Raw genomic sequence first — 20,762 nt, 5'->3', positions numbered from 1 at the left:
AATAACATACGTAAATTGTCTCCTTTCGATGCCATGTCAACAAAGCAATAAAAGCAAAAAGAGAAAACCAAATAACTCAGGCAGCAGTTCACTGAGTAATCTGTTTGCAAACATTATTTTCAAGACAAACCTTGATACATTCACGCGAGATGCTTAATGTGCCAAGTAACTGTGGTGCAAGCATCAATTGATTCAGTTTGAGACCAGAAATCGAAACCTCCCCAACAAGACTATGTGTATCTTGTTTGTCTTTCACTTGTACATCCTCCATTGTCATATTGGAACAAAAAAATTGCTCATCAGTAACTTCAAAAGGCTTAATAACCTTCCCTTGGAACTTGAGTCTTCCAGTTGCTTTCAAATGCATGGGTCTTAGAGAATCAAAAGCATAAGAAGAGACGAAGCTGAAAAATTCAAAACTGCGCATACGTAAATCCAATTCAACTCCTTCCACAATTATGGGCATGACAGCTTTCACGTCATACTCTTTTCTGTTTAGCCAGTATTCATCAGGATAAGATGTTTGGACTTTAGCAGACAATTCAAAGGCTACTGATGAAGAATTAACTGTAATATAATCATGAGATATGATTATATCTCCTCGAGCATCATTGAATGACCCTTCAGCTTTTGGTGCAGTCCATTTAATGTCAAACCTCCTGGAATTGAAAAAAATGGAGTATAAACCTGCCTCAAATATAATCAACATCCACTTGAACAGAACATTCTGCAAATGAAGCTAATTATCAAGGAAAGCAATGATTTATTGAATACCAATAAAGGATGTGGAATCTTACGGTTTTAATAGGGATCCAGAAACTTTTGTTTCTCCATTTAAATCCCCTAATTTGAATGGCATTAACCGAAGATGACTGGGTAAATATCGTTTCACAATATTGTCAAAACATAAATTCCCTGAGAAGTTCACATCCATTGCTGACTCATCCACCTCACCCTGAAGAAATGACTTTTACAACATCAGGTTAAAGTCAAATAGCTAAAAATAATAATTATTGCAAAAACCGTGCATGCATTAGCCTGCACAACTTTAAATTTTTCTAATCCCAGAATTTCCATCAGAAGAAAGACCAGAGTTAATACATTAAGTTGTCAGACAATGGACCTGTATTCATAAAACAGATGATACAGCCATAGCAACTCTGTGCATACTACAAACAAAGATTGAATAAACTACGACCAAATCCTTAGTAATGGCTACAGAAAATTGAATTTTTCTATCAATTACCTAATATGATCAATGGAAAGGTGATGCAAGTAAACTTCACATAATAGTAAATGTCAAAACAGGGAATCCAGAATCTGAATTTTCTAAATCACCACTCAAAAATAATATCACCACTGAACCAGGAATTATAGCTTTCACCATCAGTCTCTTTTGTGGGCCGAAAAGATGCTTCTACTCGGTTACTCTCCCTCAGAGAATTTGAGAAGATCTACCTATCCCATCAAACACAGTTTCTCCATGTCACACTCCATCATAGAGACAATCTGAACATATAGGATCCATAGGCAACACCCCCCACAAACTCAGTTTGCAAAGTACATATAAATCCCCAAATGTTATGAATCTTGCTTAATGCATAAGTGGAATCTCAATGTCTATCCAGTCGACTCTCCCATCATCCTGGATAAGGTATAAAGTTAGGTGCTAGCTGTTGACCTATAATCTAGTAGCTTTAAATGGTATCTCAACTTTAGTACTGATTTGAACATCCTTGGATGGGGAAACAGAACCTTGAAACTAACCACAACTTATTGGGGCCAATCTCTTCAACTGAGGATAGCTTCAATTACAAACTCCTAATCTATTGTACTTGCATCCCCTCAAAATAATAGCACTGTTACAGAAAAGAGTAAATGGTAAAAACAAAGACAGGAAATACTAAAGAATAAACTAGATCCTGAACAAGCAAGAGAGAATCACATGCAGTAAAGTACCTCAGGGCAAACCCAAGCATTCCCTGCCCCACGGATTTCTCCACCATCAACAAGACTAGCTCTGATTCCATACAAGTCAGCAACCTGTCATGGGCAGAGACGTTGCAGAAATGTTTGCAAATTTGAAAGAATAAAGAACAGATAAGATCTATTTACAACATGCACAGCATCTTACACAATTATCGGTATTGAAAGTAAAATTCGCTGAAACATATGAAAATGGGATACGGTCAATTGCTGCCACTGCACCCGCATCTTTATTCTTCATCATTGCCTCAGATGCAAATGATGCAGGAAAATCAGAAACTAAATTAGCTATTTTCCTTGAAACTAATCCACTTCCCACAAAAATAGGAGCATCCAAGGGGCCTTGGCAATTGAATACTGCAGTTACTGAACCAGCCAGCTGCAGTGAGTGAAGAAAGACAACTGAGTTAAATTTGAACAAGAAATAGAAATGGCAGAAAAACATGTAATTCTAATGTACTGGGGAAAAAAAAAAAAAAACATTCAAAGTGGTATCCAGTATCCCTTCTCTAATATAATTGTAGGTATGTCATGTGTCAAGTTCACCAACACAGTGTGCCATTTCCACGTCAAACACTTGGTATCATTCAATCTTCTCAATCTGAGGTTCATTGTATTGAACCACATCATGATGGGTGTTAAGTATAAGAGGGGTAGGATAGATGCCAGGGCCTGACAAGTAAGATGGGTGGAAAGATTGAAAAGAAAATAGTAATATAAAGTAATGAAAGTAATAATAATAACAACAAAAGGCCAAGCAAGGCCACTTAATGGTCAGGAAAGTCAAGTTCTAAAAAAAGAAAAAGTATGTTATTGTCAGGTGGAACCAATCATCGCTAGGGAGGCTGGCAGGAGAGAGAGAAAGAGAGAGAACCGGAAATAAAATTGAGGACATGAATAGACAGAAAAAATAGATATACTATATTATAATTTAGTATATCACCTAGTGCCGCCAGAGAAGAATGCTAATCCACCCTTGTCCCTGGTACACACCGACGGCCAGGGATAACAGGTTCCCAGCTTCACTATTCGTTGTGTGATCATCCGTGGAGATGATATTCTGCCCAATACGATGGTAAGATACAAGATGCAAAGAGTCAATGGCATCAGGCAATTAAGGCATCGCTTAGAAGTTTGATTATCCCACTGCCATCTTGTCTTTCTAAACCTCAACAGCTCACTTCCCTCAACCTCAGGTGGTCCTCTGCAATCTTAGTGCACACCATAAATTCCAAGATAAGTATTAATTTGGTCACCTCTCCTCCTTCCAAGAGAATACGACTTGTTCTTCGAAACAGTTAAGGCAACTTGACCTTTCTTTTCTCGGGTGATCTTCAAGTCTACTTCCATATTGAGAACAAAAATGCAGTCTGCTTATTTCAGCTTCAAATTTGCTCACTAGGTGTGTTGGAATGATTAGGAAGAGATAGACTTAAACCAACGGCTCCCTAATAAGCTGTGAAAGTGTGAAAGGTTACAAAAGTGGACATCATACAAGTACAAGAATGATAATTCAGACAAAGAAAACAATAACAATCACAAGCCTTAATCCCACTAAGTGGGGTTAGCTACATGAATTCTAGACCTCCAGCTATCTCTATCTGTAACTATATCCTCTATAAGAACATTATATCCTATGTCATGTTTAAGGGTTACCAGCAAGTTTTCTAAGTCACATCCAAAGGCTTTTAATGCTTCTTTTACTATCTCCCTTGAATAACCTAACCCTGACAACTTTGTGAGTAACTTGATTGTCCAACACCGAGACCAAATAATCCAGAAAGAAGAAGGTAGACCAACTCTGAAAACCCCATAACAAAGCAAATAGATGATTAAAACAGTTCCTTGCCTCAAACACTAAATCCCCAATACAAAACGTTTGTCCCACTGCAGATTGCTGACAGCAAGGACTATCTTCATGTCACAGGTTTTGAATCTCGAGACAAAACTGTCACGACCTCACCCTTGTAATAGGAATTACTCTTGATCCGATGGGAATTGAGGAGCGATTCAGAGGATAGTATAAGAAATAGAGAGAGAGAGAGAGAGAACAGAAATGGAAGGAAAACAGAATTTGATATTCTCATTCATGCCTGTCCTTGTGGAAGGAAGCGAATATATATAAGCCGTTTGGAGGAGATATTCTCCTATCAGAGGTGGGCCCTCACCTAGTACAATTCTAACAAACTATATTCCCTTTGCCTCCCTTGCACACGGCCGATTCTCACTATAATTCCGCTAATACAAAATAACGAAGTAGCAGTGCTTAGCCTCACAATTATTACAGAAATAAGGTAAATGCAGAATTTAAAATGAAATGGAAATAGGTGCTGCTAACGGATCATTTTGTGACAAAAACATATCAAGCTAAGCAGAACTAACAGTAACAATTTGAATCCCTACTTTCAAGCATGTTTTCAACAAAAGAAAAGTGAGAATATAATATACCAGAAAAAAAAAAAAAAAACACTTCCCATCTCTTCTTATCTATTTAGGTGTCTGAACGCTGGTGGCAGTGTTCTCAACAGGTTCAAAAATAGATTAAGCTTTACAGATCATGACATTTGATGTTGTCAAAGTATGGTTTGGCAGACATGTTGAACTCTTATACATCAATAAAAATGTGTGCAAAATCCCAAAGAAAAACACCCCCGTGTCTATAACTCTCTGAAAGGAAAATTCCATCTAAAAAATAAATAAGTCATAAGATTCAAGTGCAATCATGCAATAAAGTTATACATACCGGGAACAAAAAAGGCTTCATCTTAAAAGCTTTCATCAGGGCATTTACTTCAACACAAGGAACCTGGAAAAGAATAAGAAATGCAACATCAATCACAACAACAGTCACAAGCATTTATTCCACTAGGTGAGATCAGCTGGAAACGAATAGGATATGCATGTTTTAAATAACCACAATAAAGTCACAAAAAATAATAAATTAATTATAATACAAACAAAAGATTTATTGAAGCATGAAGTAGAGCGAAAAATATCTCCTAGCTGTAATCAACAAAGCCTTCCAACACATCTACTTTCATTTTCCCATTTTGGAATAAATGTCCTCCAAAAAACTTTTCTCAGTCCAAACCAGGAAGCACAGACATGTCCTTTCAGGTACCATCCCCATATCCAAGATATATCAGACACAGATATTCCTTGATGACCACGCCAAGATATGTGTCATATACACCAAATGGCATGTTCTAATTTTTATTAATACTTTTATCTTTGGAGATTTGTACAACAAACACGTCTGTGGAATAGAAATATGACACCTGAAGGCATGATGAATTTTTAAAACTTTTTCCGAGTTAAAAATCTAGAAATACAATTAAGTTTTTAAATAAACAATAGAACACACAAAATTAAGCCTAATAACAACTCTTAACAAAAATAATTATTTTTTCTTTTGCATAATCAACAACATATCAAGACTTAATCCCACTAGGTGGGATTTTTCTTTTATAGGTTAAAAAATATTTATATTACTATTATTATGAATTTAATGGTATCTTTAACTGGATTAGGGGTATTAATGTACTTCTCAATATTTTTGACAACTTTTTAATAATTTTTACTTCTAGCAAAAAATAGTATTCTTTGTTGTATTTGTATCCAGATTTTTTCAAATCATTGTAATATGTGTGTGTTTGTCTGTCTCCCTTTTCCTTTGCGTTTCTATATCCCCATCTGCAATGGTGCTTCTTAGAGTCCAACTTCCCAAATGATATCACTGGCCAAATTATTAATACTCCCTACTGCTTCTTATATAATATATATTATCCAAAAGTTGTTTGCCAAGGTTATAAACCATTTCCAAATTAATCTTTGGCTACATTTTTCTTTTCTTTCCTTTCTATTTGTTGTAGCCTTTCTTGCTTTCATCTTTCATTTCATTTAATGTTACTAGTTCCAAACTGTTGACTACACATTAGTTCACCTTAGGGAGTGCTTTTTTTTTTGGGGTGGGAATGAAGGGATTCCAAGCTTCACCCCACTAGTCCCCTATAGATCCATGCACACCAACCCACACACATAGACTAGGTAAGACTCCACCCAAAGGATGTGATGCGGTCACCAATCAAGACTCGGCCCAAAGCCGACCCGACCAAACCGAAACAGTATCATCGGAATAATAGCGCCGGAACAATATTTTAATACTTCTTAAGTTTTAGAATTCTACTTGATTTAGGATTCTACTTCATGTTTCTACTTGATTTAGGATTCTACTTGATTTAGGATTTTACTTCATGTTTCTACTTGATTTAGGATTTTACTTCATGTTTCTACTTGATTTAGGATTCTACTTCATGTTTGATTAGGGTTTTATTTTTATTAGGATTTTAGCTGACTTTTACTTAGGATTTATTTCTATTAGGATTTTAGTTAACTTTTACTTAAGATTTATTTCTATTAGGATTTTAGTTGGACTTTGTTTGCAAATATTAGATGGATTTGGATTAGCCAAATACTATAAATATGCCTAGAATCTAGAGTTTGTAATCAAGTTTTTCTCAATCAAAAACAACTTATTTGGGTTTTCTTAGCAAAACAGTATTGTTTTTGCGTCTTCTTAAAAGCCAAGCTTCGGCCATTGAAGTTTGTTCTTTTAAGGGTTTATTCTGGTGTGTTTTTTCACACATGCGCTACACGCTGTGTCAGATTGGTCATCTGATTGGTTGATGAACCGCTCTGATACCACCTAACGCAGCGTGTAGTACGAGTGTGAAGAAAACACACCAAAATAAACCCTTGAAAGAATAAACTTCAATAGCCGAAGTTTGACTTTCAAATAGACGCAAAAACAAGACTGTTTTGCTAAGAAATTCAAATAGATTGTTGAAATTTGATTGAGAAAAACTTGATTACAAACTCTAGATTCTAGGCATATTTATAGTGTTTGGCTAATTCAAATCCATCTAATATTTGTAAACAAAATCCAACTAGAATCCTAATAGAAATAAATCCTAAGTAAAAGTTAATTAGAATCCTAATAAAAATAAAACCCTAATCAAACATGAAGTAGAATCCTAAATCAAGTAGAAACATGAAGTATAATCCTAAATGAAGTAGAATCATTCAGTAGAATTCTAAATCAAGTAGAAACATGAAGTAAAATCCTAAATCAAGTAGAATTCTAAAACTTAAGAAGTATTAAAATATTGTTCTGGCGCTATTATTCCGGTGATACTGTTTCGGTTTGGTCAGGTCGGCCTTGGGCCGAGTCTTGATTGGTGACCGCATCATTTGCAAAGGTGAGATGGTCACGAGGGTCTCTTTGTAGATAGAGGTGTTGGATCTCCCAGGCTAGTTAACTCAAATAGTGCAACTACTTTCAGTATTAATTTGAAATTAGATTCTAAAACTAAGAATGCTGTAGCAGTTGCTGCTATAGCTAATCAAGTGCTTAAACCAAAGGAGGATTCAAACATCAATATTTTAAGTGATGGAGAGACTGCTGGTAGTCATGGAATAAACCTCTATTCGAAACAATTGCAAAAGAATACTTCTCCAGGCAAGAAAAATCTACAGATAAACTCGAAAGCTATTAAGGAGTCAAAATCAAGAAAGCTGATAAAAAGAGAAGGACCTATGATAAAATTTACCATATTAGAAAAACACTCAAGATGGAATGTCAACATCCTCAATCTAACAGTAATAATACAGTGGAGGCAAAGGGCAACAAATATGGTGAAGGTTGGACCCATGCCAATGAAGATAGGGCTAAGAGGGGGAAGAATGTCTTTGCTCATGTTCCCTTTGCAGAAAAGTTCAAGTTGGTTCAAGAAGATGTTAAGCAAAAGTTACACAAATAAGAAGTACAAGGCGACAGCTGACAAGCATAGGAAGCACAAGGTATTTGAAGTTGGAGATGAAGTCATGATATTCTTGAAGAAGGAACGGATTCCAATAGGAAAGCAGAACAAGTTCAAGCCAAAGAAGTATGGTCCCTACAAGATTCTAAAGAAGACCAATGATAATGCTTATGTTGTGGATTTGCCTAATCATATGGGTATTTCTAAACATTCAATGAGGCTAATCTCTCTTTGTACTTACCAAACGTGGATTTGTCCTACCCAAATCAAAATTCGAGGTCGAATTTTTTCTCAAGTGAAGGTGAATGATGCGGTCACCAATCAAGACTCAGCCCAAGGCCGACCTAACCAAACCGAAATAGTATCACCGGAATAATAGTGCCGGAACAATATTTTAATACTTCTTAAGTTTTAGAATTCTATTTGATTTAGGATTTTACTTCGTGTTTCTACTTGATTTAGAATTCTACTTCATGAGTCTACTTGATTTAGGATTCTACTTCATGTTTTTACTTGATTTAGGATTCTATTTCATGTTTGATTAGGGTTTTATTTTTATTAGGATTCTAGTTAACTTTTACTTAGGATTTATTTCTATTAGAATTCTAGTTGGATTTTGTTTACAAATATTAGATAGATTTGGATTAGCCAAACACTATAAATATGCCTAGGATCTAGAGTTTGTAATTAAGTTTTTCTCAATCAAATTTCAACAACCTATTTGGGTTTCTTAGCAAAACAGTCTTGTTTTTGCGTCTTCTTAAAAGCCAAGCTTCGGCCATTGAAGTTTATTTTTTCAAGCGTTTATTTTTGTATGTTTTCTTCACACTCGCGCTACACGCTGCGTCAGGATAGCAATCATGGCCAGTGTTATTAAAGGCCCAAGACACACTAAGGCGCAACTAGGAGTTAAGACCTATTTTATACCTTATTCTTCAAGTAGGATATATATTTTTCTTTTTTTTTAGTTAACATGCGCCTAGTTCCATCAGGTGCATGCCTTGCCTTGTGCCTTGCGCCTTACGCTTCAACATATTCACATGCATGTTATCAAGAAAATTAAAAAATTCAACATATACTAATGAAAAGAACAATAAAAAATGTCAAAAGATGCAATCTAAAAGTCTAAGTCAACTTAAATTAAATCTTAAAACAATTTATAGGTCTTAAATGTTAATCAAGATTAACTAATTATGTATTTTAAATAATCTAAAAATCATCCTCATCATCAAGATCAAACATTTACATATTTTCATCATTAGAAGCATCATCTTTAATATCTTCTTCTACATCATCTCTAATATCTTCTTCCACATCATCTCCCTCTCCATCTTTATCTAGTTCAAATTCAATTGGAGCATTTGAAATAGTAGCTCTTTTACTCATTGTCAAATTTGTAGTTGAAGCAATAAATTAAAATTCTAAATAGTAAAAAATTAAACAAAGCAATAAACAGTAAAATCCTAAAAAACAATTAAAAAAGCCCAGGCACGCCTAAGCCCAAGGCACCTTGGTGGTTTGCGCTCGCCTGGAAGCATTCCAAGCACCCAAGGTGCGCCTTGCGCCTAGGCACGCCTTTAATAACACTGGTCGTGGCCCCAAGAAATGGCCTCACTTGGTACTTTCATGGTTTGAACCTTAGTGTAACTCAAAGTTCTTTCCACTCCAACACCACTTGAGCTACCCCTTAGGGTTGGGAGTGCCTTGTTTCCTAAGGTGTAATTTGATTTCCATAAAGAATATGCATGGCTAACCCCCTTACCAAGAGAGAGAGAGGAAAAGGAAAAAAAAACTGATTCATGAAGCTGTACATATGCATGGCAGGAGATTGATTATATTTTCGTGAATATGCGCACGCTCGAGCACAGAAAAATTGGTTGATGCCACAATTTCTTTTCTTTATATTTTCTATATCTAAAGTGGATTACTCACAAAATAACAGTTCAACATAAAGGCCCCTCTTTAACTCAAGAAATACAATGAGTTATTCACATCTAATAAATGGACAGGTGTCAATTCCAAATACCAAAGAAATGAACCAAGCCTACCACAACTTATTCAGAAAGACAATACCTGACACATAAGATGAAATTCTCCCTCCTCCGGGTTAATGCCAAAATCTCCAGAAGCTTCTAAAGGAACGCTGCCGAACCAGCCACTTGCATTGTGCAAAAATATGCGTTGGCCACGGAAACATAAACTTGCAGACATGTCCTGCAAAAAAACAATGACTGCAATATCAGCTTCAAAATACAAAGCCAAGATGGACAAGAAGATCTGATGGTTGTAGCAAAATCACTTCGAAGCCAAAGCAACCATGTGAGTGATGTAACCCCTCCCCCCCGAAAAAAAAAAAAACAATGGTCTTCCCATAGAAAAAAACAAAGGAAAAGAACAATCGAATCAAGAATAAAATATACAATGATAATCATTAAAAAATGCACCAAAATCTCTTAGTCTTGCCCTGGCCACTAGAGAGAAACGCATAAATGTGAGCTTGGAATTAAAACAAAAAAAAAAAAACTGAAAATTCAGAGAAGCATTGGACATATAGTCAAAGCAACAAGAACAACAATTAAGAAAAGAAAAACATAGTATTAGGCTATAGCTCAGCCTAAAGGAACACTCAAAGAACAAAATACTGGACGTGTGAAGCAGATAAAGGATTACAGATTTCAAAGTAGTACATAACCATAAGTGACATTCATTAACCTAGAAATTGCTCTCAATAGAAATTAGCACCAACAGCTTAAGGTCAGTTAGAGGATTATTCTGGACGTTGATGGACACTCACAAACTACAATCAGCCATTCCTTCCCTACAGTATGAAAACAAACAATTCAAGTTCTTTAAAGTTTTTAAAGTTTAAGTTAACTTTCCTTTCACATGGAAAACATTCCCCATGTAGATTTGCTACATCTTCAAATGACTGAAGGTGATGCCAAGTAAAAAACATATGTTGAATGGATAGTGGTACTCCTCCTGTAAGCTTTTCTGGGACATTCAATAGCAATTAACCCCAGGACATTGAGTCACTTCTTCAATCCATCCACCTTTTCACAATTATGATCCATAACCTTTTCCATATCCCAGCTGACCCCACCTAATGGGATTAAGGCTTGTTATTTTTTGTTGTATCCTTGTCAATATCCCACCATATGGACAAGGCCTCAGATGTAATAAAGTAAGAAAAAAAAAATTGGTAAGTCAAGCACATGAACAGAACCTAGCCTAATTTAGTGATCTGCAGGCAGTACATGCAAGGTGTTTCACTTTGTTGAAGTCAAGAACCTGCCAAGTCTTGACAGCAGACTCTCAATAATACCAAGTGTATGGACCTGCCTCTCCCTACAACCCATCCATCAAGTTGAAAGCATCGTGACTTCTGAATTATCTATCCCAATTGTCATGTGGATGATGAACCATGTCAATGTCTCTTTGTATGCAACAATAAATCTTCTCCCAAAAAGGGATTGACTATGGGAAACATTTTGTCCCAAAAATTTACCCTACCCACGTCTGCAACAGTGTCACAAATCAAATACATACCTTAGTCCTCATCCTCACAATTACATTGGTACAACATTGAGAGAAAACAGCTAAATGATGTCCACCTTCTGTCCCATTTCTCAACAAGATGCCCATTAACAAGGAACAGAAATCTCTTCAATTGGTGCGACTCTGGTCTCATGCATTTTCACATATCCTCTATGCAAATTGTGAAGGTTTAAATACACAACGAGCCATCACAGATCAAACTGTCTGCACCCTTAATCACCTCATCAGCAGTAACATTAATCAGTTATCCCTCAGTTAAACATGATACAAAAAATATCACCCCAAGTACTGCAGTAACAAAATGAAATCATAAGACATGCAGGTGAATGATGCATGAAGTGTTGTTGGCATGCACCTTTTACATTACCATGACCCACTTACTTATCAAAAAAGGGCACACTGGGGACACATGAGCTAATATAGATGGTAATCTTATATAACAAAATAAATTTTGTTTCCTAATTAACAACAGTATCATACAAGCATATATGCAACTCGAGAGAAAGATACCACACATATCCAGGAAAGAAAAAGTGAACTACAACTTATGATGCTAAAACTCACAGAAAACCATGATGGAGCGTCATATATTTGGAAGGACAACCCGGTTACATCAAGCTGCCCATGAAGATTAGGAAAAGTTTCTCCTCTTGACATGCATACATGCACCTGTAAATACACACATGATATAAGATAAAATATATATTTCTTAGTCAATGAAACACACAGCACATTGAAAATATGCATTTGCAACAACATCATAACAAGTCTTAATCCCTCTATGTAAGGTTAGCTACATGAATTCTAGAACTAGGTGAAATGAAAATTTGCATCTGCAATGAAAACAAATATAAAAGCCAATCTGAAGTAGTCGGAAAAGGCAATGTTGAGTTGTTGACTCAAGACCATAACAGAATACAATTATCAATAACACAATAGTTAACTCAAGTGAAGAGAGCGAAGATGAATTATTTAAACAAATAAGCGAATAGCATTTTGATGTAGAGCCTCATAATTGTTCTGCTATCAAATAAATGGAAAATAAAATCCTAGGAACTTGGTGAAATTTTTCCTGCAAATTCTTGTTAAACTCTTTTAATAATGTTTGCAAACTTCAAAAAACCATGGTTTAGAGTACTTATACTAAGGTGTTGATTTTGGGTCAAATGATATAGTTTTGATTTTCAATGAAGTTAACTCACTTATTCAAAGGAAAGGGTTCAAAAAACAAAAAGACATTAAAGAAATAAGCTAATACTGCCAATATCTTCATAGATCCTTGGAACCGTTAGCAGCAAGAAATTTGGACATATCTTAAAGCCCAAGTTGGCTCTTTGAACTGGAAGTCAGCTATCTTTTCCTAATTTTCTTATTTGAACTCTACTCAATCCTTTGGACACTCCTTCGATCAGTTCAATTGTTACAGATAACCAGAAATAAAACAATTATTAACTTTTTGGAGAATTCGTAACAATTGCAATACACTAAGAATTTCAAGACAAAGAAATTTCCATAAAACATTAACTAAAGGCTCAATGAGCAGCAGCAAACCATGGCATGAAACTCTCACAGAAAAGTTTTTGCAACAACAGACTGATCAAAATACACTTTTGCAAAGTATATGGCTAAGTTGAAACAAGGACAGATTACAATACTATCATTTGGAAAATATCATAAAGCATTACACATCCAAATTCTATTTAATATAAAGCTCCTTATTTCACTTTCCAATGATCTTTTGTAATCCAATGAGTGGCAGTAAAACTTAATATCAAGCTCACAAGAGTCACAGGATACAGGTACTCAGCCATCAGGTAGATCATTTAAGTTGATCGCTTACCAATCTCTAATTATAAATTGAACCACAAATGGCTTTTTGAAAACAGTGTCAAGAAGTACATCTTCAAGTTCCCTCGACTAAAATCTCCTTCTCTTATATCCCCTCACCTTTGGAATTTTTTATTCCATACATCATCATCTTGTTCTGTAGCTAAGCATGGGAAGACAAAAAAAAATTCCATAACTTGTTGGGGGTTTAGGCTAAAAAGGAGTTACTTCTATGGAAAATCGACTGCCTGCCTCTATATTAAATAGTGAAATTGTACCCAATCAGGATGAAATAAAATTCTTCTGGTTAAGTCAACATTACTCCGAAAATTCAAGACCCATGAACTGCAGCTTCTAATACTCAGAATGCCATACATGTTATACAAGAGTTCCAACAGGAATGTCATGACGAGTGATCCTTAAAAGGACTGGGGTGAATATATTCTCATAAACTGTCGCAAAAGAAAAGAACAAATAAGAGTTAGAGAAGCACCTCACCAGTAGCTCTGCCATTAGACCACATGATTGGAATCTCTAAAATCCTTTCAAAGAGCTGCAGGGAAAGTTAGAAGAGAGATCAAGGAAGCATAGACAATCCACACAAATCAGAACATATAAAAAACTTGTTGCAGTTCTTAACACAGAAAATAAAGGCTTTGGGTGACTATTATTTTCAAATTTAAGTATATACTGTATACCTTACCGGCGCAAAGAGATTCATGACTTTCAAATTGGCATGCCATTTCTGATCAACAATATCAACAAAAACATCTGTAGACAGCCATCCACCATCTTGAGATGATACATCTGATCTCCACATACTACAGTTTCCACTCAGTTGCACATGCACGCGACCATAGTGATTTTGAAACTTTACATGACCATTGACATTGTTCATCTCCCTATTAAAAGTGCATAAGAAAAGAACATAAATATGCTATAGTGCATATAAAATGCCATCTTCTAGCAAAAAAAACATCATTCGGAATCCACAATTCTTTTTTTCTTTTTTTATTTTTGGCCGAGTAAACTTCCAGAATCCACAATTCTAACCAATTTGTCTTTAGTACCAACAGAAAAGGATAAAATCATACAGATATACAACTAAAACCAAGTAAAGCTAAGATTCCCTAGAGCTAGACATGGAATATGATAAGGCTATAAACCACACCTTGAATCACTTTGATGATAGGACAGATACTACAGCTTTTACAGAATATATTAAAATTGTCAAAGGACATAGAAAAAGGTAGGTATTTGAAATCAAGTTTATAAGAGCAAGCAACAAGATGCAAGGATCAAATTGAAGCTTGCAAGAAACTATAATATACCGCAATCTAGGCAATGCATGATAAGAAAGGGACACCAACTGGTTGACTTCCTGTCAAAACTAGGGAATTGGGGCCTAACTAAATCAAAGTTTTGGTCTGAACCTCTATTCTTACACTACTTACTGTTTAGGGCTGTCTGATCTTGTTGTATTCTTGTTTTCTTACACATCTTGTCAAGTGCATTTGAGAAGTTTCATATCTTTTGGATTATTCTGTAAAAGTTATGGCCACTGACCTTCTACTTTGGTGTCAAGGGAATCTAACCATTCACTACGAGTGCAAGAACCAATTTTGTATTGCTATTTGTTTAAACCAACCTTCCACAATATTGGTAACACCAAGAAGGCAACTTTGGTTCCGACTTGGCTAACTTACAAGCACAAGATGGTTTGAAATCTCCTTCATGGAGCAGATTAGGATTGAGAGATGAAGGATGCGGGCAAGTTCTTTGTGTATTAAGCAACAGAACTTAGTGGTGGCCTCAAGGATTATTTGGTCAATACTTTTTTCTAACCTAAGGAAAGTTTAGACTTACTACAGTATGTTGTTTTCCTTGGGAAGGCAGGGAAGGATTTGATTGCCAAAGTGCCTTCTTAGATCTCTTTTTTCATGCCCACAGCAGCTGTTGGGCCAATTGTAATCACAGAAAATCTAATTGGCGTACAAGATGCTTCCTAACAGGGAGACTTATAAATCTAACTACAAGAAACAATAATAAATTTGTTTGAGACACATAAATTATTGTGTACTTGTAACAAATATTTCCTTCCCTTTTAATGCATAATAGAAGCCAGGGTCACTTTTGTCATGAAGAATTGGCCAAAATATATAGTAGGCTGCAATTTGAAAAACTGTAATTTTGTAACAATCACCCTACACCCCAAAGAATAGACCATTAATTGAGTGGTAGAGATTGACTAAGTCAAGTTGTTAATTTTCTACTTACCCCATCTATCCTTTATGGTATAATTAACAAGAACTAGTTAATTAATTAGACAAGTAAACTTTATCAAGTGAATCTCTAAAATATCACACCAACAGCCCCATTCAGCCCCATTTCCCCCCTCTTTCCTGCAATTAACCCAATCCTAGCCATAATTAGAGTGCTAATATTGATGGAATCATCACCACAACCATCTAATCTCCCACCATCACTGATAATTAGGAATCATCATCATCAACCACACCTTAAACTAACCAAGTTAGGGTCAGCAACACTGCATTCATGTTGTCAATTGACTTCTAAAAGTCAAATTGACAGTACAAATCCATGCAAAAGAACAATGTGGCAAAATTTTATGCCGGATGCTCTTCCTAATGCAACCCTCTAGCAAAAGAATGATGAGATGAAGTTTCAACACCATCTTCATATGAAAAAGTTTCATTAGGTCATGTTTCATTAGATGGTTGATATTATAAACCAACCCATACAACATGGAAACAGTGACAATTAAGAATATGAAGAAAAGAACACAACAACATTCCAAGAAGACAGAACCTCGAATGCCCATTCCAATCTGCTGAAATCTAAAAAGTAAAAACATAATAAATGGGAATGAAAAGCTAAGCCAGTACTCCTAACTGGCCCGTACCCACTAGTTGGATCACCATAATAACAAGTAAGAACAAATTACAATTTTCATATGCCATCTTTAAATAAAAATTAGAAAAACAGCTACGTGTTCCCAATCATTCTTTTGCTTCAAAATATTGTGTTAATAGGAGATCTTTTGAAATTATTTGAAGATATTCTCTCTACTTTTAACTGATAGAATGCATAGATAGTCTCTGATGTTTAAAACAGATCAATCTGTTAACCTGAAAAATAATCATTTCAACAAATTGTCTCAACCCCACTTCAATGAATAATCTCAATACATTACTGATCCAGACTGATATTTTCTCTCACCCTAACTCATAGAATGCATGCGTAGTCTCAGATATTTAGAACAGTTACCGCCTGTAACCTATGAAATAACCATTTCAAAGAATGACCTAAACCTGGTACTGATCTTGTCAATCCAGGTTTCCACAAAGTGAATGTCAGTCACACTTGAACAAGTATGTCTTGTCCCATTATAACAACTCTACAATTTTAAGCCTGTGATAGATTTCTCATAGATAAAGGAAGGAACAGATAACAGAACCAGAGTCTACTTAGATAGTAGGGAGAGGAAAACAGAAAGAAAACTGAACCATACCTAGGCTCCCTGTCACCATATGCAAGTAGCATTAATGTGCCCTCCTTGAAATGAACAGAATCTAAAATAACAGGCAGCATTTTCTCAATTTGTGAGGTCTGCCCCTCATCTACCTCAGCCAGTTCAGAAATGATATCTTCAACCTTTGGACCCATCTCTGACTTCAGACTTTGAGCAGGACCAGCTAGATAGAAAGACCACAGCTCCTGCAAGTTTCTATGTAAAGAAGGCAATCCCAAATTCAAGCTTGAAGGCCAAATTGGGAGTGCAGGGTTCACCGCAAGCAAGGACTCAAGCTTTTTGATAGCTGAGCCCTGAAACTTATGGGCCCCTTGATCTATTGATTTATTATCAAGGGATTCTAAAATCTGGTCTTCCAACCTGCTGGAGTTACCTGGGGTATCCACATTGCTAATTGTGCCATCAAATTCTAATTTTCCACCATGTACATTGGAACCATCATTTATTGCTGATCTGAAGGCAATTGATGGAATTTTGTCACTGGAATCTCTAATTTTAAGTAGTCTACCTACAGTCATAAGAAATGGATCACGCAAAAATACAAAATCATTAACCTGATCCTCAGGATGCTTTTCATCAGGATCAGATTGTTTTTCATCACAAAAAGGTTGAATTCCAGACTGTTGCCTGTAATCAGGATCAATTGTTTTGTTTTTCAATTCTGAGATTCCCCCACCAGTCAAACAATCACCAGCAGCTTCAACCTTTCCATGCTCTTGAGTCTTCCCTCCTCCAAAGTTAGTTTCCCCATTCTGATAATCAGCTGCTACATTTTCTTCATAATTGCTTCTTACAGCCAGGGAGCCACTAGCATCACCCTCACTTTTGCTCAGACCCGTCTTGATATTCAGGAAGTTATCCCCGTATGGTTGATTAGGATCGCCAGATTTTCCATCTGATAGACCTAGGAAGTAAGCATGCGCTGCCAGTGCACTGCGTTCAAGAATTCTACTTTTGGCTGTGAAACCAGACACGGATACATCTCGCCCATTAGCTTTCCTCTTGAATTTATGCCTTATGGGCCCAGGCACAAATCTAGACCAGAATTTAACTCCTTCACCGGGAATGTTTACACCAAATGCTTTCTCCAAATCTGCATGCTTCAATTCATACTCAACCCCTGCATCCATACAGTGATGATCTCGCCAGTGCAGTCGCTCGTCCATGCAGAAAAATGACTCAGAGGTTGCCAGTCCAGCTGGGTGATTAGCATTATCCTTCATGTCACCCTCCAATGCATGAGATCTTTTCTCAGAAAGAATGTAACCCATTTTCGCAGCTTCCCTGGCTGCATCATCTCTCTCTTTGTCATAGCAAGCAGCAACTTCCTCCCTAGCAACCCTTCTGATTTTCGTACGATGGCCAATTCCTTCTTCAGTTGACAAATGCCTCGATAGACTACCATCAGAATAGGGTATTCCTAGCCAGGTATAATTCTTCTTTTGCACAATCAATAAACTTGGATTAGACAAAACTGCGTCAATCACAATCTTCCCCCTCTTCAGACTTGCAAAAGGAAGAATGCGTAGTTTTACAGTGGGGACCTCCCCACAAGAGAACTCTTCACTATGAGGCCCAAACGAACAGGATTCCAAGGTAATGCTTAAAGGGGATATTCGGCGAACCTTACCAAAATCAATCTCACGCTCAATATACTCACTCAGTACTGAACAAACGGAAGGTAAAAGTTTAGCCTCCACAAAAGTCTTGGCTTTTGCCTGCCCATACCATACCAATAAGCACACACCAGATATTACCGCACAAAAGACAGAACACCTGATTAGAAGCAACCCTTCTTCCCACAAGGGAGCCAATGATCTAACCAAAGCCTTGTCCCCATAAAAGGGCTCTGTTATACGTTTCACAATCAACCCACCTCTCCACCCCAGATTCTTCCATAAAAGCTCTGCATTTCTTCCACAAAAATGAGAAAACCTGATTCCCTGAGAAAACCAGTTACTTTGCTTTACACATTTACACGAGAAGAACTCCCTTCTGGGCAATTTTGTTCTATCCCGATAAAATAAATTGCCCTTGTTTCTTTTATTTAGATAGCATTCAAGTGGAAACCCCAGAAATGGGCTATGTAGTCCAGTGCTCATTATCGAAGACTATCAACCAATTCCTAACTCATTTTCCCGGGGCCAAGAAGCAACTCTCAGCCCCCTTCGAAGTTCAGAGTACTTCTTTCTAACACACCCAAGAACTGTCCAGGAATTCAAATGAAGCGCCACCAGTTCTCGCTACTTTCAGAACATCAAACATACCCCACAGATATTCTGCAACAATATTACAATTGGCTTTTAGACAATTGGAAACTTAGTTTTTACATGAAGTCGCTCCCTAGAAACCAAGAAATTTAAATATAAAAAAAACTGTATATTTAAAGTGAAAGTTGAAAACAAAACAAAATTCTCGAGTACCTATCTACCTGTATCAGGATTGCGTTCGATAATCTCCCTACCTGTATCAGGATTTTGTTCGATAATCTCCCCGACGGAGCGCCTAACTAGATCCAAACATAGCTGTGTTTAACAATTCATTGCGCGATTGCTCATATTGGATTGAAATCAGAGAGAGAGGGGGGGGGGGAAGCGTGGGACTTTGCTTGAGTCGCTGGCCAATGAAATGTTAAAGGGAGGGGGGGGGGGGATTGACGTATATGCCATCGACAAATATAGAGAATCACGAATATAACCTCTATCCGGCCAAGCCCCATGAGCCGCCAAGAACAATGTGGATCCTTGAATCTCTCTCTCTCTCTCTCTCTCGTTTCTTCCTTGTCATTTTGCCCCTCGATCAATTCATCAATCATTCATTCACATACAAAGTCATCAATCATAATGTGGCTCAGCGTTCATTCACGGACAGTGAAATACACCTTGCCTCCATTACCCAGTTTAAAATATTTAATTAAATTAACACTTAATATTTTGTTGTAAAATTTTATAATATCTCGTACTATTCACATTAATTAAAAATTTCATATTTATTATTAATAATAAAAGTATATCATTTTATTTATCAAACATTGTATCAATAGTAGATCTAGATGTTCTCAGCTATTGTCACATACTAATGATAGGAGAATATCTATGAATTTTCATTACTTTTAATTAAAAAATAATTATAAATTTACCTTTTACCATACAAATCATTATTAACACTAAAATTCATCACCCTTTAATTTATATATCTCATTTGACAATACTATAGTATGATTTGTCACGTAATGAAAATCAAGTTTAATTGTGTAAGAAATACAAAGTTATTTGTAAAATAATGATTTACAAAGATTTGCCACTAGCACACAATTAACTTCTCCCTTTTAGGGTGTGTGGAAAGTAATTGAATTGAAATGAATTGTGAGTGTGTGTCCCAAAAAGTTAAAAGTAATGGAATTGTAAATGATGAAAATATTCTCTTCGTTTGGGAATGCCTAAGCCTAACTTATCAATGGATACACTCCTTTTGGTATTCCATCTATTCTCTTCAAACAAGCATTCTTTTATCTCATTCAAATTAGCAAAAATTCAATAAAAAATAGACTTTATCTGTTAATTATCTTCATTAAATTCCATCACTTTTCCAAACAAAGAGAAATAAATAATCATTCACTTCATTTCCTTTATTCCCGCTCCATTCATTTATAATTCCATTCTATTCTATTCTACTCCATTCCATTATTAAATCCCCCCCCCCCCAAAAAAAAAAAAAAAATCATATTTTGAGAAAAAAGAGAAAGAGCTTAAACAATATAATTGACCATAGCTGCAAGAAGAATATCCTAACACCAACATCCGCGTCCAGTTGATAAGCGCAAAGCCAAAGTAAGTCTGATCTCAGTATCCCACATGTTGAGCCATTAGAGTAGAAGCAGGAGGCGTAGTTTGGCACCTAATCTGTGGCCAACATAGTATTCACTCATTCACTCAAAACTCAACTGCATCTGCAAAGATTTCAAACCACTCACCTACTTCAAATTCATCTCTATGTTGACATATATACACAACATTAGT

General features: G+C 36.1%; 1 protein-coding gene across 6 annotated transcripts in view; it reads right to left on the bottom strand.

Annotated features, from left to right (window-relative positions):
- LOC127794994 (protein TIC236, chloroplastic) overlaps positions 1 to 19,371 on the bottom strand; it is a 35,480-nt gene extending 16,109 nt beyond the window's left edge. For 3 of the 6 annotated variants that reach the window (XM_052326779.1, XM_052329792.1, XM_052330569.1), the window contains exons 1-11: positions 19,208 to 19,371; positions 16,723 to 19,022; positions 13,894 to 14,092; positions 13,684 to 13,743; positions 11,928 to 12,032; positions 9,879 to 10,019; positions 4,730 to 4,792; positions 2,135 to 2,365; positions 1,960 to 2,043; positions 798 to 967; positions 131 to 659 (exon numbers count right to left, since the gene is read on the bottom strand). In XM_052326779.1, coding sequence (XP_052182739.1) covers positions 131 to 659; positions 798 to 967; positions 1,960 to 2,043; positions 2,135 to 2,365; positions 4,730 to 4,792; positions 9,879 to 10,019; positions 11,928 to 12,032; positions 13,684 to 13,743; positions 13,894 to 14,092; positions 16,723 to 18,845 — 3,705 coding nt within the window. In that variant the 5' untranslated portion in view covers positions 18,846 to 19,022; positions 19,208 to 19,371. Of the gene's footprint in view, positions 1 to 130; positions 660 to 797; positions 968 to 1,959; positions 2,044 to 2,134; positions 2,366 to 4,729; positions 4,793 to 9,878; positions 10,020 to 11,927; positions 12,033 to 13,683; positions 13,744 to 13,893; positions 14,093 to 16,722; positions 19,023 to 19,166 lie in introns of all 6 variants that reach the window. The other 3 variants (XM_052329096.1, XM_052328308.1, XM_052327578.1) reach the window with 3 other exon arrangements.
- Between the last annotated feature and the right edge of the window lie 1,391 nt (positions 19,372 to 20,762).

This window comes from Diospyros lotus, chromosome 1 (genome assembly GCF_014633365.1).
Source record: "Diospyros lotus cultivar Yz01 chromosome 1, ASM1463336v1, whole genome shotgun sequence".
NCBI classification, from domain to species: Eukaryota; Viridiplantae; Streptophyta; class Magnoliopsida; order Ericales; family Ebenaceae; genus Diospyros; species Diospyros lotus.
Note: the sequence above shows the minus strand (reverse complement) of the source record. Positions and strands in the feature narration are given on the sequence as shown.